At 36.5% G+C, this 18,698-nt stretch overlaps 1 protein-coding gene across 3 annotated transcripts in view; it reads left to right on the top strand.

The window, feature by feature from the left end:
* Positions 1-18,698, top strand: part of PIK3C3 (phosphatidylinositol 3-kinase catalytic subunit type 3) — a 165,356-nt gene that overhangs the window by 126,490 nt on the left and 20,168 nt on the right. For all 3 annotated transcript variants that reach the window (XR_011563770.1, XM_070778690.1, XM_070778689.1), the window contains one exon: positions 1,275-1,349. Coding sequence is in view for 2 of the 3 variants with exons in the window: in XM_070778690.1 (XP_070634791.1) it covers positions 1,275-1,349 (75 nt within the window). In the remaining variant the exon portion in view is untranslated. The remainder of the gene's footprint in view (positions 1-1,274; positions 1,350-18,698) is intronic.

Raw genomic sequence — 18,698 nt, 5'->3', positions numbered from 1 at the left:
CAAAATTTGAACAAATTGGGCTATGAAGTTTTGCCTCATCCGCCATATTCATCTGACCTTTCTCCAACTGACTACCACTTCTTCAAGCATCTTGACAACTCTTTGCAAGGGAAACGCTTCTGCAATCAGCAGCATGCAGAAAATGCTTTCAAGAGTTCATCAAATCCCAAAGCACAGATCTTTGTACTCCAGGAATAAACCAACTTAGTTCTCTTTGCTAAAAACATGTTGATTGTAGCAGTTGTATTTTGATAAATAAAGATGTGTTTGAGCCTAGGTATAATGATTTAAAATTAAGGGTCCAAAACTGCCATTACTTTTGTACCAACCTAATAATTGAAGATTGATCTAACGGTAATGTCATTACTTAAGTCATTTTTGGACTTCCGGTATGGCCTTCAGAACATGTATTAAATGAACATTAATAATATTAATTGAATTTAGACAGGATTAGTGCCGTTATTAACAAGTGGTCTGATTTTTATTTTCCATAGTGACTGAAATAAATGTATGTTTGTAAATACTGGCATAGTCATGTGTATTTGCAAATTTTATTTATTGTTAGGTTATTAATGAGAGAAACAGAGCAGAAAAAATTCAGCTTCAAACAGATGTTATTTGCTTAAATTTTTTGAGCATTTTTCAACATGTGCCAGGTTTCCAGATTTTATGAGAAAGAAAAAAATGAGACAATGACTGGTCCTGCTTATGTAATTTTTCTTAATTTAGAGGATTATGCTATGAACTTTATACATGTTTTTACAACTCAAGTGAATTCATTCATTGTTCTTTCTGCTGCCACTTCAAGATTATTTCTCTAAAATTTGTTTTAATTTTACATTTACTTTTGTCATTGTGTAGATAAGATGGTTGTGGTATGATTGACTTCATTATGTATGTTTCTGCGACCCTTTATTCACTGTCATTCTTAACATATACCCAGTTTGAAGTGAGAAATGATAGACACGTGTTATAATTAAGGTTTCTACAATCTCACTTAACTTTGGTTAAAATGACTTTTTAACAATTTGACAGAATTTTGCACGATATTTTTTCTGATGCAAATAATAATTTGAGTTTAAAGTGATAACTGCTTCATAGAATCAAAGATTACACATTTTCTTTGAAAATTTAGGTAAGAAATTGAAAAGAGTAGTAATCAGTTTAAAATTAAATTAGCTCAAACTGCTTTTGTATTCAGTTGTATGTGTAACCTGGTTTGCCTGTGTTTTTCACAATTCTTTTGCTTTTTTGTTTTTGAACTGTTATTGCAGCTGGATATTGCGTGATTACATATATTCTTGGAGTAGGAGACAGGCACCTGGATAACCTTTTGCTGACAAAAACAGGTAATAATGGCTAGTAGAAGATATACATTTTATATGCCAATGATTTTTGCTGTGGAATCTACTTCGTAATAAAATAAGTTGCCTAAGTGAATATAAACTGTAGTCTTAGAAATCCCTCTATATGGTACTTTTAAGAACATACAAAGGAAATGCCTATACTTTTTAAGAATTGCTATAGTAAAAATCCTGTAGATGATCATATAGCCTTTACTTCTTGAAATGCCTCCTCTAGTAGAAAGCCCTTATTGTCTGCAAGTAGTCCAGTTTATTACTGTATAGCTCTAGTTTTAGAGTGTTTAAATATTCTTTCTCTTATCAGACAACACCAATAAGTCGCAGTATCAGTCAACACTGAAATCACATTAACCTCCACCTTTAATTCTTTACCTTTTCCTCTTGGAGGTATTTGGAATAACTGTTATCACCCTCCTTCTTCCTATTAACTCCTTGGCCCAATGCTTTAAACACCTTTTCTGTGCAAACAACTTCCAAACTTACTCTATTTCAATCAGTTTCACTAGCTATTTACTTGAAATCCTAAATATACAGCTATTTGTAAAAGTTATTTTCTTCTTCCACTACCTGCCTAATAAACTGTTCCTTGCTTGATTTTCCCATCCTAATAAATAGGAACATCATTTACTCAGTTGTTTAAGCCTCAGAGTTGGGAGTTATTTTTAATTCCACTATTGGCTTTGTTTCACATATTGAACATATTATCAGATTGTATCTACTGCTCACTAAAATGGATAATGAAGTTAACCCCTCTCTTCATTTCCACTGCTTCGACCCCATTTGAAACCACCAGTATCTTTTGCCCAAACTGTTTGATTAAAATATGAACTCTTTAATGCAGGCATTGTGGCTTGCCCAACCGGTTTGAATGTCTGAATGTGGAATCACTCCTGTGTTGAGCCAGTGCTCTTGTTTTGTTCTTCCTGGGAAGCTCTTCTGTCAGATCTTTGCGAGACTTTGGTTCCTAAGCTTAAGTTTGAATGGCATCTTTTTTAGAATAGCCTTTTCTAACTCTTGAGTCTGAAATAGTGTATACCTGCCACCCCACCCCTCTCCATTTCTACTTACTCTGTTTTGTTTTCTTTGCAACACTTACCACCAGCTTAAGTTATCTTTTTTTCAAATACAATTCAACAAGTATTTATTAAGCACCTACTATATTTTAGGTGTTCTAGGTGCTAGAGATACCAAACAAAAGAGACAGAAATCCTAGCTCTCATGGAGCTTATTGACTTCTTAACATCATCCATCCTCTTCCATTCAGGATGTAAGTTCCCTGAGAACAAGGACCCAGTCCATTCACTGTGCCTCCAGAGCCTTGAACAACATTCAGCTCAAATGTTTGATAAATTATTGTTGAATTAATGAATAAATATTTCTTCTCTTCTATAGAGCTTTTTCTTCCCTATGCCATATGATCCAAGTTTTTTCAGCCCTCCACAGAAAGTAGATTTTAAAGTACCCTTAAAATAGTCTCTCAGGTAATGATATTATCTATTAGTATTTCTCCAAATTTTCATGCCAAGAATTTAACATCCAGTGTAGCCTCACTAATTGCTAATATAATAACTGTGTTATTCATGTAATCTGCAATTTCATATATTCAACTTTAAATCTTTAGTGTGAAAAATTATCTGGTAAAATTTGCATGTGGAACTGTCTGTATCAAGGCCATACAGTCCCTTTAATAATCAAAGCCTGAAAGAATGTAACCAAATTGAATTGGAAGTTGGAGGTTCTTGCCAAATTTATTCATTTAGTAAAGTATATTTTTTATAAAATGTTATGCTGTGTTTGAAAAAAAAAATAATTTGGAAAATGTTTACCTGTGTTGTTTTTTAGCTCTCTTTTTCAGTTGAATCTTTTAACCACAGAATCAAACTACAAAAATAATTACATTTGTTTTTATATTGTATTCATTTTATAACCACAGTGGAATTCTTTAATGTATAGAGTAGCAATATATCTGTAATATTTAGGTATTGTTCTAGGTGCTGACGATTCACAGATCTTACCTGTCTCTTTTAGAAATTGATAAATAAGAGACCTTTTTCTGTTGAACTTTGAGAGCTGTTCTGTCTTGTGTGTGTCTATGTGTATTGATGGGGATACTTTAAGAGTTAAGATTTGGAAAGAAAGGTCTATCTAATATACTTTTTTGGCCCAGGTCATAGATACTTGCGGAGAAGGATATCGCAGCCCACTCTAGTATTCTTGTCTAGAGAATCCTGTGGACAGAGGATCCTAGTGGGCTGCCATCTGTGGGGTTGCAGAGAGTCAGACACAACTGAAGCGACTTACCATTCATGCATGCATTGGAGAAGGAAATGGCAACCCACTCCAGTATTCATGCCTGGAGAATCCCAGGAACAGAGGAGCCTGGTGGGCTACAGTCCATGGGGTCGCACAGTGTCGGACACGACTGAAGCGACTTAGCAGCAGCAGCAGCAGCAGCAGCAGCAGCATAGATACTTGTGGAAACTGAATTGTAAAATTTCAGGAACAGATTTTAAACTTCTTGTCACCAGTTTTCCACTAGAGGGTGCTCTAAATTTTGTTTTTGAAGAATAAAAGCTTACCTTAAAATGTCCTGGGTAGGAAGCATGTCTGTTTCTTTTAAAACAGCATTTCTCCAAGTTATTTCTTCTTAATCTCTCTAATTATTTCATCCATTTATATTATACAACAGCATTTTAAACCTTCCTCACTGGGATAAATATTTTCAGTTCTGGGGTTTAGATTGAATGAAATTGGATTATGTGAGGAAAAACAAGTTATATCAAGACAAATGGAAGTATAATACATTCCTCAACTTCCTGAAGTTTATAATGATTTATTTTAAAATATTTGTGTCTCTAGTTGTTTTTTACTAACAGTCCATATTTCAGAGTAGTTTCAAGTTATGTTAATTACGTATGTTATAATTTGACTTGAGCTTCCCTGGTGGCTCAAACAGTAAAGAATCTGCCTGAAATGCGGGAGACCTGGGTTCGATCCCTGGGTTGGGAAGATCCCCTGGAGAAGGAAATGACAACCCACTCCAGTATTCTTGCCTGGAGAATCCCATGGACAGAGAAGCCTGGTGGGCTACAGTCCACGGGGTCACAAAGAGTTGGACATGACTGAGCAACTAACACACACACACACACAAAATTTAAGCTATATCATATATATAATGAAAGTTTCTCTGTCATGTTTGACTTATTATGTGCGACTCCATGGACTGTAGGGGTTAATATGTCATTATAGGAGTTAATATGTCAGGCTCTGAAGTCAAATTCTTTGAATTTAAATGGTCCCTCCACCATTGGATGACTGAGCATGTTATCTATCTGTGTCTCAGTCTCTTCTTCTCAATGTATAATAATAGAATCTCTCTCCTGGTGTGAGAGTTGAACGATTTAATATGGTAGAATTTTGTATGGTACCGAGTACCCAGTAAACATTCCTTTTGAGCTATTATGGTTTTGTTTATTTCACCACCAGAAAATAAGAATGCCTTCCTTTTTTGACTTATATAGCTGTTATCATAATTGATAACAGCTGGAATCATGATTTTAGAGAGAAGCAAGCAATGTATTTCTAGTTTTTTTTCCTACTCCAGAATCCAAATGCCTTCAAGTTACTGCTCTCTGAATTCTCTTTTGAGAGTCTCATTAATTTAATAATATAGGAAGCTTTTTAGAGGAAAAAGTTTGATGATTTAATGCTATCCTCTCAGTGTTTTAAGGTGAAAGTGAATGTGAAAGTCGCTCAGTCATGTCCAACTCTTTGTGACCCCAATTTTCCAGCTGAGAATACTGGAGTGGGTAGCCTTTCCCTTCTCCAGGGGATCTTCCCAACCCAGGGGAAGATTTATTTTATTTTAAAAATAAATATGATTATTTGTTTTTTTTTTTTCAGGACATATTTTCAGGATATCATGAATTGGTGATATTCAAAATCTTTCTTAAGTAGAATGAACTTAGTTACTATTCAAATGGTAGTGCTTTCTCAGCTGTTTGCACTTGTTATTTAGTTTGGAGGATTAAGCATACTATAAAATCTAAAACTACAGACTTGTTTTCTTAATGTGCTTGTTTATTCTCTGCAACATGAGAGAAGGGAATATAAATAAAGTTTTGTACATAGTAGGCACCCAGTAAATGCTTTGGAAAGAAATAAATGAACTAGGTTTTTTCATATCATTTTTTATCTTTCTGCAGGTTACAGAAAAATCTATATCCTATCAAAACTTATTTTTACTATAGACTGTGGACATACTATTATTTATCAGTTTGATTTGTATTTCTCAGTTGATATATACAGAAGAGAGCCAAGCACATAAGACCTTCCCTTTTATCCATAAATACTTTTTTAGTCTTTATTGATCATTACTTTAGATGTTTAAATAGTGAGAACTTGTCCTCATGAGAATAGTTTTCTTTTTAACATTATTTAAAATCTGCTCTTTTGAAAGTTTCTTAAATATTCAGTGTCAGGAAGTAAGTCTTTTTGTTTACTGAAACCTGTCATAAGGAAAATGTTAATAGTTTCCTTATAGCTGCCTTTAAAAAAAAAAAAAAAAAAGGTTCTTTGAAAAGAGCATTGTTTCTTCTCATAGAGGTAATCAAAAGTAATAGAGGGCTATACTCATTGTGCCTAAGGAGACAGAGATTACTTCATGGAAAGAGTAATTTAGATGGGGTCATTAAGAATGTGTTGGATTTGTATGGGATGCAAATGGAGAAAAATATGCAGTCCAATAAAATACCCCGAAGCTGAAATAAGCCAGTCCTTTTCAGGTAATATATAGTCTGGTTGGAGAAATTCGAAGTCAGATTGTGGAGGAAAGTCAGTCTACTTCCTTTTGGATCACCTATTATATGACAAAGCTTAATTCATGTCACTGAAACTGAAGTAAAACTATAGATTAGGGTAGTAAATATTTTAATATAAGTTTTATCAGATTATATATTCCTTAATGCTGCATAGACACTATGTTGCTTCAAAATGAATAACTTGAAGAGAGATTACATTTTGGTGTATTTCAAAGAATTTGAAGTTTCATAAATGAAAATATTAAAAAATTATTTTCATAGTAATCCCTATAACCAAAAAAATGTGTCAATTTTTAAGCTAGTGAAGTTGAACAACACAAGGAAACTGTAACCATTGGTCTGAATCATCATTTAGATGATTCATCTTGCCACTGTCCCCTCCACAATGACCTAACTGAAGCCGAGAGTTGTACTCCTCGGCATAAAGTAGATCAGAAATCCTCAAGCTTCTGAGTGTATCAGAATCATCAGGAGAGCCAGTTAAAATACACACTGCTGGTCCCCAGGCTTAGATATGATAGGGCCTGAGAATTTGTTTTAGTAGCAAAGAATTACATATGATAGGGCCTGAGAATTTATCTTAGTAGCAAAGAAAACTAAGTAATTATCTGAAATGATTATTAAGATTCTTCTTCCTTTTTAAAATCCTTTTTTATCAAGTTTTTAAAACTTTTTATTGTGTATTGGAGTATAGCCAATTCACACTGTTGTGATAGTTTCAGGTGGACAGCAAAGGGACTCAGCCATATACGTACATACATATATATGTATGTATGTATCCATTCTGCCCTCTCATCCAGGCTGCCACATAACATTGAGCACAGTCCCTTGTGCTTTACAGTTAAGTTCTTGTTGGTTATCCATTTTAAATACAGGAGTTTGTTCCTGCCCATCCCAAATTCCCCAACTATCCCTTCCCCCAGTTTCCCCCCATACCCATAAGTTCATTCTCTTAAGTCTGTGAGTCGGTTTCTATAAAGGGTATCATACGATATTTCTCTTTCTCTGTCTGACCTACTTCACTCAGCATGATAATCTCTAGGTCCATCCATGATGCTGCAAATAGCATTATTTCATTTTTAATGGCTGAGTATTATTCCTTTATATATCTGTACATCTTCTTTATCCATTCCTCTGTTGATAAACATTTAGGTTGCTTCCTTGTCTTGGCTATTGTAAACAGTCCTGCAGTGAGCATTGGGGTGCATGTGTCCTTTCAGATCATGTTTTTCTCCAGATATGTGTGCAGGAATGGGATTTATGGGTCACATGTAGCTCTATTTTTTGTTTTTTGTTTTTTTTTTTTTTTTAAGAAAACTTCACACTGTTCTCTATAGTGGCTGTACCAGTTTACATTCCTACCAACAGTGTAGAGGGGTTCCCTTCTCTCTACACCCTCTCCAGCATTTATTGTCTGGATTTTGATGATGGCCCTTTTGACTGGTGTGAGGCAATATCTCATTGTAGTTTTTATTTTTATTTCTCTATTAAACAGCAGTGTTGAATAAATTTTCGTATGCCTCTTGGCATCTATATGTCTTCTTTGGAGAAATGTCTATTTAGGTCTTTGGCCCATTTTTTGATTGGGTTGTTTTTAAGATGTTAAAGCCCCATGAGCTGTTTGTAAATTTTGGAGACTAATCAATTATTGATTCCATTATTTGCAGCAATTTTCTCCCATTCTGTGGGTTATCTTCTTGTCTTCTCTGATTTCTTTTGCTGTACAAAAGCTTTTCAGCTTAATTAGATTTCTATTACTGTGATTTATGTCAAAGAGTGTTTTGCCTATGTTTTCTTCTATGAGCTTTATACTGTCTGGTCTTCAATTTAGGTTTTTAATCCATTTTGAGTTAATTTTGTGTATGTTGTTAAAGAATGTTCTAATTTCATTTTTTTTTTTTTACACATAGCTGTCCAGTTTTTCCAATTTATTGAAGAGACTGTCTTTTCTCCATTGTATATTCTTCCTCCTTTGTCAAAGATAAGTTGCCTACAGATGTGTGGGTTTATTTCTGGGCTTTCTATCCTGTTCATTGATCTATATTTCTGTTTTTGTGCCAGATTCATACTATTTTGATGACTGTAGCTTTGCAGTATAGTCTGAAACCAGGAAGCCTGATTCCTCCAACTTCATTTTTCTTTCTTAAAGTTGCTTTGGCTCTTCAGAGTCTTTTGTGTCTCCATACAAATTTAAATTTTTTTTCTAGTTTTATGAAAAATGCCACTGTAGATTGCCTTGTGTAATATAGTCATTTTGACAATATTGATTCTTCTATCCAAGAACATCCTATACCTTTCCATCTGTTTGTGTCATCTTCAGTTTCTTTCATCATTATCTTACAGTTTTCAGAGTACAGGTGTTTTGTCTCATTGGGTAGGGTTATTCCTAGGTATTTTTTACTTTTTGAGGCAATACTAAATGTGATTGTTTCTTTAATTTCTTTCTAATCTTTCGTTGTTAGTATATAGAAATGCAGCATATTTCTGTGCTCTAATTTTGATCCTGCAACTTCACTAAATTCATCGGTGAGGTCTAGTAGCTTTTGGTAGCATCTTTCGGATTTTCTGTGTATAATATCACGGCATCTGCAAACAGTGACTGTTTTTCTTTTCCAATTTAGATTCCTTTTATTTCTTGTTCTTCTCTGATTGCTGTGGCTAGGATATCCAAAATTATGTTGAATAAAAGTGGTGAAATAGATATCCCTGTCTTGGTCCTGATCTTAGAGGAAATGTTTTTAGCTTTTTGCTGTTGAGTATGATGTTAGCTGTAGATTTGTTTTATATGGCCTTTATTATGTTGAGGTATGTACACTCCGTGCTCAGTTTCTGGAGAACTTTTATCATAAATAGTTGCTGAGTTTTGTCAAAACCTTTTCCTGCATCTTTTGAAATGATCATGTGTTTTTTTCCTTCAATTTTTTGATGTGGTTTATCACACTGATTTGAGGATAGTGAAAAATCCTTGACTCCTTGGGTTAAATCCCACTGTTCATGGTGTATGATTCTTTTAATGTATTGTTGGATTCAGATTCCTAGTATTTTGTTGAGGATTTATGCACCTGTGTTCATCAGTGATTTTGCCCCGTCATTTTCCTTTTTTTGTGATATCTTTGGTTTTTGTGTCAAGGTGATATGGACTCACAGAATGAGTTTGATAGTTTTCTTTCCTCTGCAATTTTTTGGAACAGTTTCGGGAGGATTATTGTTAGCTCTTCTTGGAATTTGCCTGTGAAGTCATCAGGTCTTGGACTTTTGTTTTTTGGGAGTTTTTAAATCACAGTTTCAATTTCAGTGCAGTGATTGGTCTCTTCATATTTTCTGTTTCTTCCTGGTTCAGTCTTGGGAGAATGTACCTTTCTAAAAATTTGTCCATTTTTCCTAGGTTGTCCACTTGGCATACATGTTGTTGCATACTTGTTGCTCTTACAGTTTCTTGTAAGAGTCTCTTATGATCCTTTGGCTAAAGGTTTATCAATTTTGTTTATCTTTTCAAAGAACCAGATTTTAGTTTCATTGATCTTTGAATTTTTTTATTTTTGGTCTCTGTTTCATTTACTTCTACTCTGATCTTTATGATTTCTTTCCTTCTGCTAACTGATTCTGTTTATTATTCTTTCTCTGGTTGCTTTAGGTGTAAGGTTAGGTTGCTTATTTGAGATATTTCCTGTTTCCTGAGGGATGATTGTATCATTGTAAACATCCGCCTTAGAATTGCTTTTGTTGTATTCTATAGGTTTTTAATTGATGTGCTTTTCATTTTCATTTGTTTCAAGGTATTTGATTTCCTCTTTGATTTCTTCACTATTTTTCTTGTAGTTTATTTCTAATCTCATAGCATTGTGATTGGAAAAGGTGTTAAGATTTCAGTTTTCTTAATTTTACCAAGGCTTACCTTGTTGCCCAGACCGTGGTCAATCCTGGACAATGTTCCATGTGCACTTGAGAAGAATGTATATTATGCTGTTGGATGGAATCCTCTTTAAATATCAATTAAGTAGGTCTGGTCTAATGTTTCATTTAAGGCTCTAACCTTACTGATTTTCTGTTTGGATGATCTGTCCATTGATGAAGTGGGGTGTTACAAAGAACATGAGAGATTCAAGGAGAAAGAATAAGTAGAGGTATAAAAAACAATAAGTACAGTTTTGAGATTGGTTCCAGTTAATTATTAAATATTCAAAAGGAAAATTAAGAATAACTCTACACTATATACTATTAATTTCAGCAGTATATATTCTCTTTAATCCAAAAAATTGTCTTCACCTACAATTATAAAAATATTTCCATGTCTCTAATGCAAATAGACTTCCCTGGTGGCTCAGATGGTAAAGAATCTGCCTGCAGTGCAGTAGACCCAGGTTCGATCCCTATGTCAGGAAGATCCCCTGGAGAAGGAAATGGCAATCCACTCCAGCATTCTTGCCTGGAGATTTCCATGGTCAGAGAAGCCTGGCGGGCCTCAATCCATGTGGTCGCAAAGAATTAGAAATGCAAATAACAGGAAAATTTAATTAACACCTCTTATTAGCAAGAAGAGATAAGAAAGCCTTCTTCAGCGATCAATGCAAAAAAATAGAGGAAAACAACAGAATGGGAAAGACTAGGGATCTCTTCAAGAAAATGAGAGATACCAAAGGAACATTTCATGCAAAGATGGGCTCGATAAAGGACAGAAATGGTATGAACCTAACAGAAGCAGAAGATATTAAGAAGAGATGGCAAGAATACGCAGAAGAACTGTACAAAAAAGATCTTCACGACCCAGATAATCACGATGGTGTGATCACTGACCTAGAGCCAGACATCCTGGAATGTGAAGTCAAGTGGGCCTTAGAAAGCATCGCTATGAACAAAGCTAGTGGAGGTGATGGAATCCAGTTGAGCTATTCCAAATCCTGAAAGAGGATGCTGTGAAAGTGCTGCACTCAATATGTCATCAAATTTGGAAAACTCAGCAGTGGCCACAGGACTGGAAAAGGTCAGTTTTCATTCCAGTCCCAAAGAAAGGCAATGCCAAAGAATGCTCAAACTACTGCACAATTGCACTCATCTCACACACTAGTAAAGTAATGCTCAAAATTCTCCAAGCCAGGCTTCAGCCATATGTGAACCGTGAACTTCCTGATGTTCAAGCTGGTTTTAGAAAAGGCAGAGGATCAAATTGCCAACATCCACTAGATCATGGAAAAAGCAAGAGAGTTCTAGAAAAGCATCTATTTCTGCTTTATTGACTATGCCAAAGCCTTTGACTGTGTGGATCACAATAAACTGTGGAAAATTCTTCAAGAGATGGGAATACCAGACCACCTAATCTGCCTCTTGAGAAATTTGTATGCAAGTCAGGAAGCAACAGTTAGAACTGACATGGAACAACAGACTGGTTCCAAATAGGAAAAGGAATTTGTCAAGGCTGTATATTGTCATGCTGCTTATTTAACTTATATGCAGAGTACGTGATGAGAAACGCTGGACTGGAAGAAGCACAAGCTGGAATCAAGATTGCCGGGAGAAATACCAATAACCTCAGATATGCAGATCACACCACCCTTATGGCAGAAAGTGAAGAGGAACTCAAAAGCCTCTTGATGAAAGTGAAAGTGGAGAGTGAAAAAGTTGGCTTAAAGTTCAACATTCAGAAAACGAAGATCATGGCATCCAGTCCCATCACTTCATGGGAAATAGATGGGGAAACAGTGGAAGCAGTGTCAGACTTTATTTTTCTGGGCCCCAAAATCACTGCAGATGGTGACTGCAGCCATGAAATTAAAAGACGCTTACTCCTTGGAAGGAAAGTTATGACCAACCTAGGTAGCATATTCAAAAGCAGAGACATTACTTTGCCAACAAAGGTCCGTCTAGTCAAGGCTATGGTTTTTCCTGTGGTCATATATGGATGTGAAAATTGGACTGTGAAGAAGGCTGAGCACCGAAGAATTGATGCTTTTGAACTGTGGTGTTGGAGAAGACTCTTGAGAGTCCCTTGGACTGCAAGGAGATCCAACCAGTCCCCATTCTGAAGGAGATCAGCCCTGGGATTTCTTTGGAAGGAATGATGCTAAAGCTGAAACTCCAGTACTTTGGCCACCTCATGCGAAGAGTTGACTCATTGGAAAAGACTCTGATGCTGGGAGGGATTGGGGGCAGGAGTAGAAGGGGACAACAGAGGATGAGATGGCTGGATGGCATCACTGACTCGATGGATGTAAGTCTCAGTGAACTCCGGGAGTTGGTGATGGACAGGGAGGCCTGGCGTGTTGCAATTCACGGGGTCGCAAAGAGTCGGACACGACTGAGCGACTGATCTGATCTGTTTCTCTTTATACTTCCAGTCAGGGACAAAATAAGGTAGTTACAGTGAACATTAATTTTGTTTTATATATACTTTGTCCCTTGACTATTTAACATCATAGATTTGAATAAGACACACTCCCTGAAATTTTTAAATATTTTCTGAAATTTCATGGAGTACATTTTAAAATCTCCTGAAATTTTAATTTATTACAGATGTTAACTTTAAAAAACCATTCTTTTTTGTATGAAGATGAATTTTCTTAAAATATTGATAGCCTCTTTTCAAAATACATTCCTCTTTGAACTTGCAGTGTATAGTAATAGCTTCATAGTTAGATATTGCGTCTTTTATGCCTTATAATTATTAATCTTCTTCTTTGAGAATTTTCTTACAAGAAGGATAGAAATATACTCTTCATTTGCATGCAGTGATGCAAGCTGACATTGGAATTCCAGTAACGCCTGTTACGAAATGAAGAAAAGTGGGACTAAGTTTCCTATTAAAAGCATTGAGCCCATTAAATAAACTCCATGTGATGGTTGATACCATTTGATACATGATTTATTAAGGGAAGCAGTTTTGAATCAGAGGTTCTTAAGATAGACTCTCTACTCAAGTGGTGAGTTTCAGTCAGAATTATATCGATAACAAGACATTATTTAAATGATTAAATAAAACTAAGAAAGGATTATCTGTATCTATGATATTATAAGCTTCTCATTTGTTTACCTTGTGAAGGGTAGAATGGGATTTGTCTAACAAACTATATAATAAGTGGTAATTCCAGGATAAGAATAAAGCAGAAAATGAAGATCTTAGCTTAGTTGAACAGAGGATACATGTTTAGTTGAAAGCAGTGAAACCTTTAACAGAAATTTTGATCATAAACTTTTCACCAAATCATGGGAAAACCAATGATACTGTACTCCCTTGAGCATTAAGAGATTAGGAGATGTTGTATTCCCAGTGAGTATCAACTTTTCAAATTATTTATTTCCAAACCAATTTCTCATCTTTTTGGAATCATGGACTTCCCTTGGGAAATTGTTGGTCTATGAACTTCTGAAAGTATTAAGTTCACTGTGTTTAGAAACCCCCTGAAGCCCATTTTGAAATTCTGAAAAGGTGTTTTTCAATCATAAGTAATACATAAAACTATTTTTAAAAAATGAAACCCCCTGTGTTGACATGTTACAGTTTAAAATCTTAAATACGTACAACATAAAGTCTGATATTAACTTATTATGCATCTACTCATATTAATACATAACTATAAAATAAAAACATTTATAGGTTAAATAATGTTACAAACTGCTGCTGCTGCTGCTAAGTCGCTTCAGTCGTGTCCGACTCTGTGTGACCCCATAGATGGCAGCCCACCAGGCTCCCCCGTCCCTGGGATTCTCCAGGCAAGAACGCTGGAGTGGGTTGCCATTGCCTTCTCCAGTGCATGAAAGTGAAAAGTGAAAGTGAAGTCGCTCAGTTGTGTCTGACTGTTAGCGACCCCATGGACTACAGGCTAGCAGGCTCCTCCATCCATGGGATTTTCCAGGCAAAAGTACTGGAGTGGGGTGCCATTGCCTTACTAGCAAAATGTAATCCAGCAGTATTAATGTGACAGACAGGAATACTGAAACTAAATTATCACTTGCTAGTGTGAAGATACCCATAATATAGTATGAGTTCCAGTTTAGAATGCTGTTAATGTCCTATCCCATGCACATATTCTTATAGTACTTTACTTGAACTACTTCATGTTGTTGTTATTCAGTCGCCCAGTCATGTCTAGCTCTTTGCAACCCTATGGACTGCAGCATGCCAGGCCTCCCTGTCCCTCACCATCTCCTGGAGTTTGCCCAAGTTCATGTTCAGATTGCATTGGTGATGCCATCCAGCCATCTCATCCTCTGATGCCCTCTTCTTCTTCTGCCCACAGTCTTTCCCAGTGTCAGGGACTTTTCCAGTGAGTAACCATTCTCATCAGATGGCCAAAATACTGGGGCTTCAGCATCAGTCTTTCTAGTAAATATTCAGGGTTGATACCCCTTAAGATTGACTAGTTTGATCTCCTTGCTGTTCAAGGGACTTTCAGGAGTCTTCTCCAACACCGCAGAATGAACGCATCAATTGTTTGGCGTTCTGCCTGGTTTATGGTCCAGCTCTTACAATTGTACATGACCAGTGGCAAGACTGTAGCCTTGAGTATATGGACCTTTGTCAGCAGAGTAATGTCTTTGCTTTTCAACATATTGTCTAGGTTTGTCATCGCTTTCCTGCCAAGAAGCAATCGTCTTCTAATTTCATGGCTGCAGTCACCATCTGCAGTGATTTTGGAGCCCAAGAAAAGGAAGTCTGTCACTACTTCCACCTTTTCCCCTTCTATTTGCTATGAAGTAATGGGACTGGATGCCATGATCTTAGTTTTTTTAATATTTAATCTTAAGAGGCTTCTTTGCTCTGCTTCTCACCCTCATCAAGAGGCTCTTTAGTTCTTTGCTTTCTGCCATTAGAGTGATATCATCTGCATATCTGAGTATCTGAGGTTGTTGATGTTTCTCCCGACTATCTTGATCCCAGCTTGTAACTCATCCAGCCCGGCATTTCTCATGATGTGCTCAGCATATAGTTTAAATAAACAGAGTGACAGCAGACAGCCCTGTCCTACTCCTTTCTTGATCTTGAAACAATCAGGTGTTCATACAGGGTTCTAACTGTTCCTTCTTGACCCGCATACAAGTTTCTCAGGAGACGGTAAGATGGTCTGGTATTCCCATCTCTCTTAGAGCTTCCCACAGTTTGTCATGATCCACACAGTAAAAGGCTTTAGCTTAGTTGATTAAACAGAGATAGATGTTTTTCTGAAATTCCCTTGCCTTCTCTATAATCCAGCAAATGTTGGCAATTTGATCTCTAGTTCCTCTTCCTTTTATAAACCTAGCTTGGACATCTGGAAGTTCTTGGTTTGCCTAATGCTAAAGCCTAGCATGCAAGATTTTAAGCATGACCTTACTAGCATGGGAGATGAGTGCAGTTGTCCCATGGCACGCGCATTCTTCTTGGGAACTGGGATGAGAATTGACCTTTTCCTGTTGTCTTTTCCAGATTTGCTGACATAATGAATGCAGAACCTTGATGGCATCATCCTTTAAGGATTTAGATAGTTCTGCTGGAATTTCATTGCATTCACTAGCTTTATAAACAGCAGTACTTCTTAAGGCCCACTTAACTTCACATTCCAGAATGTCTGGCTCTGGGTGACTAACCACACCATTGTAGTAATCCAGTTCTTTAAGATATTTTTTATACAGTTCTTTTGTGTATTCTTTCCATCTCTTCTTGATCTCTTCAGCGTCTGTTAGGTCTCTGCCATTTTTATCATTTATTGTTCCCATCTTTGGGTGGAATGCTCCCTCGATGTTCCCAGTTTTCCTGAAGAGATCTCTAGTCTTTCACCTTTCAGTTTTTTTCTTCTGTTATTAAGCACTGTTCATTAAAGAAGGCCTTCTTGTCTCTGCATAGCTAGATTGAAATAGCTGCATTTGACTGGATATACCTTTCCCTCTCTCCCTTGCTTTTCCCTTCTCTTCATTCTTCTGCTGTTTGTAAAGCCTCCTCAGATAACGACTGTACCTTCTTGCTTTTCTTCTTCTTTGGAATGGTTTTGTTTGCCACCTCCTGTATAGTATTACGGACCTCTGTCCATAGTTTTTCAGGCACACTAGTCCCTTATATCTGTCTGTTACCTCTACTGCAAATTCATATGGGATTTGATTTGAGTCATACCTGGCTGGCCTAGTGTTTTTCCCAGTTTTCTTTAGCTTGAGCCTGAATTTTGCTATGAGAAGCTGATGATCTGAGCCACAGTCATCTCCAGGTCTTGTTTTTGCTGACTGTATACAGCTTCATCATTTTCAGCTACAAAGAACGTAATCAATTTGATTTCAGTATTGACCATGTGGTGATGTCCATGTGTAAAGTCATCTCTTGTGTTGTTGAAAAAGGGTATTTGCTATGACTAGTGCATTGTCTTGCCAGAATTCAGTTATCCTTTGCTCTGCTTCATTTTGTGCTCCAAGGCCAAACTTGCCTGTTACTCCAGGTATCTCTTGACTTCCTGCTTTTGCGTTCAAATCCTCAATGATGAATAGAACATCTTTTTTAGGTGTTAGTTCTAGCAGGTCTTCAGAGTCTTCATAGAACTGATCAGCTTCAGCTGCTTCGGCATCAGTGGTAGAGGCATAGACATGGATTACTGTGATGTCGAATAGCTTGCCTCGGAAACAAACAGAGATCATTCTGTCATTTTTGAGGCTGTACCCAAGTGCTGCATTTCAGACTTTTTCGTTGACTAAGAGGGCTACTCTGTTTCTTCTATGGGATTCTTGCCCACAGTAGTAGATACGGTCATCTGAATTAAACTCTCCCATTCCCGTCCATTTTAGTTTGCTGATTCCTACAATGTTAGTGTTTATTCTTCCCATCTCCTGCTTGACCATGTCCAGTTTCCCTTGATTCATGGACTATTTCTGATTCCTATACAATACTCTTCTTGGCAGCATTAGGTTTTACTTTCATCACCAGACACATCCACAGCTGAGTGTCATATCCACTTTGGTCCAGCCACTTCATTCCTTCCAGGACTATTGGTAATTCTCCTCTGCTCACCTTCCGACCTGGGAGACTCATCTTTTGGTGTCATTTTTTTTTTTTTGGCCTTTTATACAGTTCATGAGTTTCTCATGGCAAGTATACTGGGGCAGTTTGCCATTCCCTCCTCCAGAGAATCATATTTTGTCAGAACTGCTTCATAACCTCCATTTACTCAGGATGCTGTAATATAGTTTTCAAGGTACTCTGCCTCTGTTGTATTAGCCTGCAACAATTAAAGTAGTCTTGCTGTTTGATACCAACTCAGTCAAAAACACTGAAATCACAGGATGGTATTAAGTCGTAAGGTATCAGCCAGGTGATTTAGACTCTGCCTTCCTTAAGTCCAATATAGATCCTCACAGAAAAGAAGACACAAGACATGACAACTTTTATAAGGACTCTTGGGTTTCTTGAAGAAGAAATGTTTCTATCAATACCTTTTTTAAAAAGTTGGCTAAGCTCTAAATATGAAATTAAGATGTCACTGGTTAAATAAATGCAAAATAGCCACATTGTATGCCCCTGTGTGCTAGATATTACCTGGGTTTCAGGATTATAGTAAAAATGAATGAAACAAGGTTCTTGATTGTAAGACTCTTAATGGTTCATTAAAAGTTTAGTGTTGTTGAGAAGGATGAGTGAACAAATAACTTCAGTATACACCTCAGCCTAAAGTGTTTTGATAGAAATAGATAAGGTAGGAGCTTACCAAATGCATGCTGATTTAGACAGACCAGTGTGACTAATAGAAAACATTTTGCTAACCTGGTTCGATGCACGATACTGGATGCTTGGGGCTAGTGCACTGGGACGACCCAGAGGGATGGTATGGGGAGGGAGGAGGGAGGAGGGTTCAGGATGGGGAACACGTGTATACCTGTGGCGGATTCATTTTGATATTTGGCAAAACTAATACAATTATGTAAAATTTAAAAATAAAATAAAATTAGAAAAATAAAAAAATTAAAAAAAAGAAAACATTTTGCTAACCTGTAACTGCCTTTGGTTTTTGGGGTGGGGAGACAAAACCACTTTTGGTTGTCTACAGGCTTCTTGCTAGCTTGCTATTTCTAGTTAGAATTCCTTCTCATCTCACCTTCACCATTTTTCATTTACTATAGTAGGAACACTCATTTAAAAAATTCTTATGAGACTCTTGGGAAGGAAGAAATTTTTCTCTGCCCTCCTAGTTTCTTCTGGTTGGTTTAAGAACTAAAATAACATGGGATTATTGACAGAGTTACAGAAGAAAAACTAAAGTTTACTAATGTATATATGGGAGAGATCCAGAAAAAATGTGAATAACTCATCAAAATGACTGAAGTCTTCACCCTAAATTCCATCCTCAGCTAAAGACAAAAGAGGATGTTGGAGATAGTGGTTTGAGATGTCAAAGGGGAGGAAAACAGTTGACATGCAGGTAGAAAAGCAAATGTTTGGTAAATAAATATTTGCTGCTGCCACACAGAGACAGTGAATGGGACATAAAGAAGAATTTTTAACAAGCAAACTTCACCAGGTACCTCCCTGTCTAGGCACATAATTCATACTGTGATTAATCTATGGTGA

This window comes from Bos indicus, chromosome 24 (assembly GCF_029378745.1).
Source record: "Bos indicus isolate NIAB-ARS_2022 breed Sahiwal x Tharparkar chromosome 24, NIAB-ARS_B.indTharparkar_mat_pri_1.0, whole genome shotgun sequence".
NCBI classification, from domain to species: Eukaryota; Metazoa; Chordata; class Mammalia; order Artiodactyla; family Bovidae; genus Bos; species Bos indicus.
The sequence above is the reverse complement of the archived record's forward strand: the minus strand, read 5'-3'. Positions and strand labels throughout refer to the sequence as shown.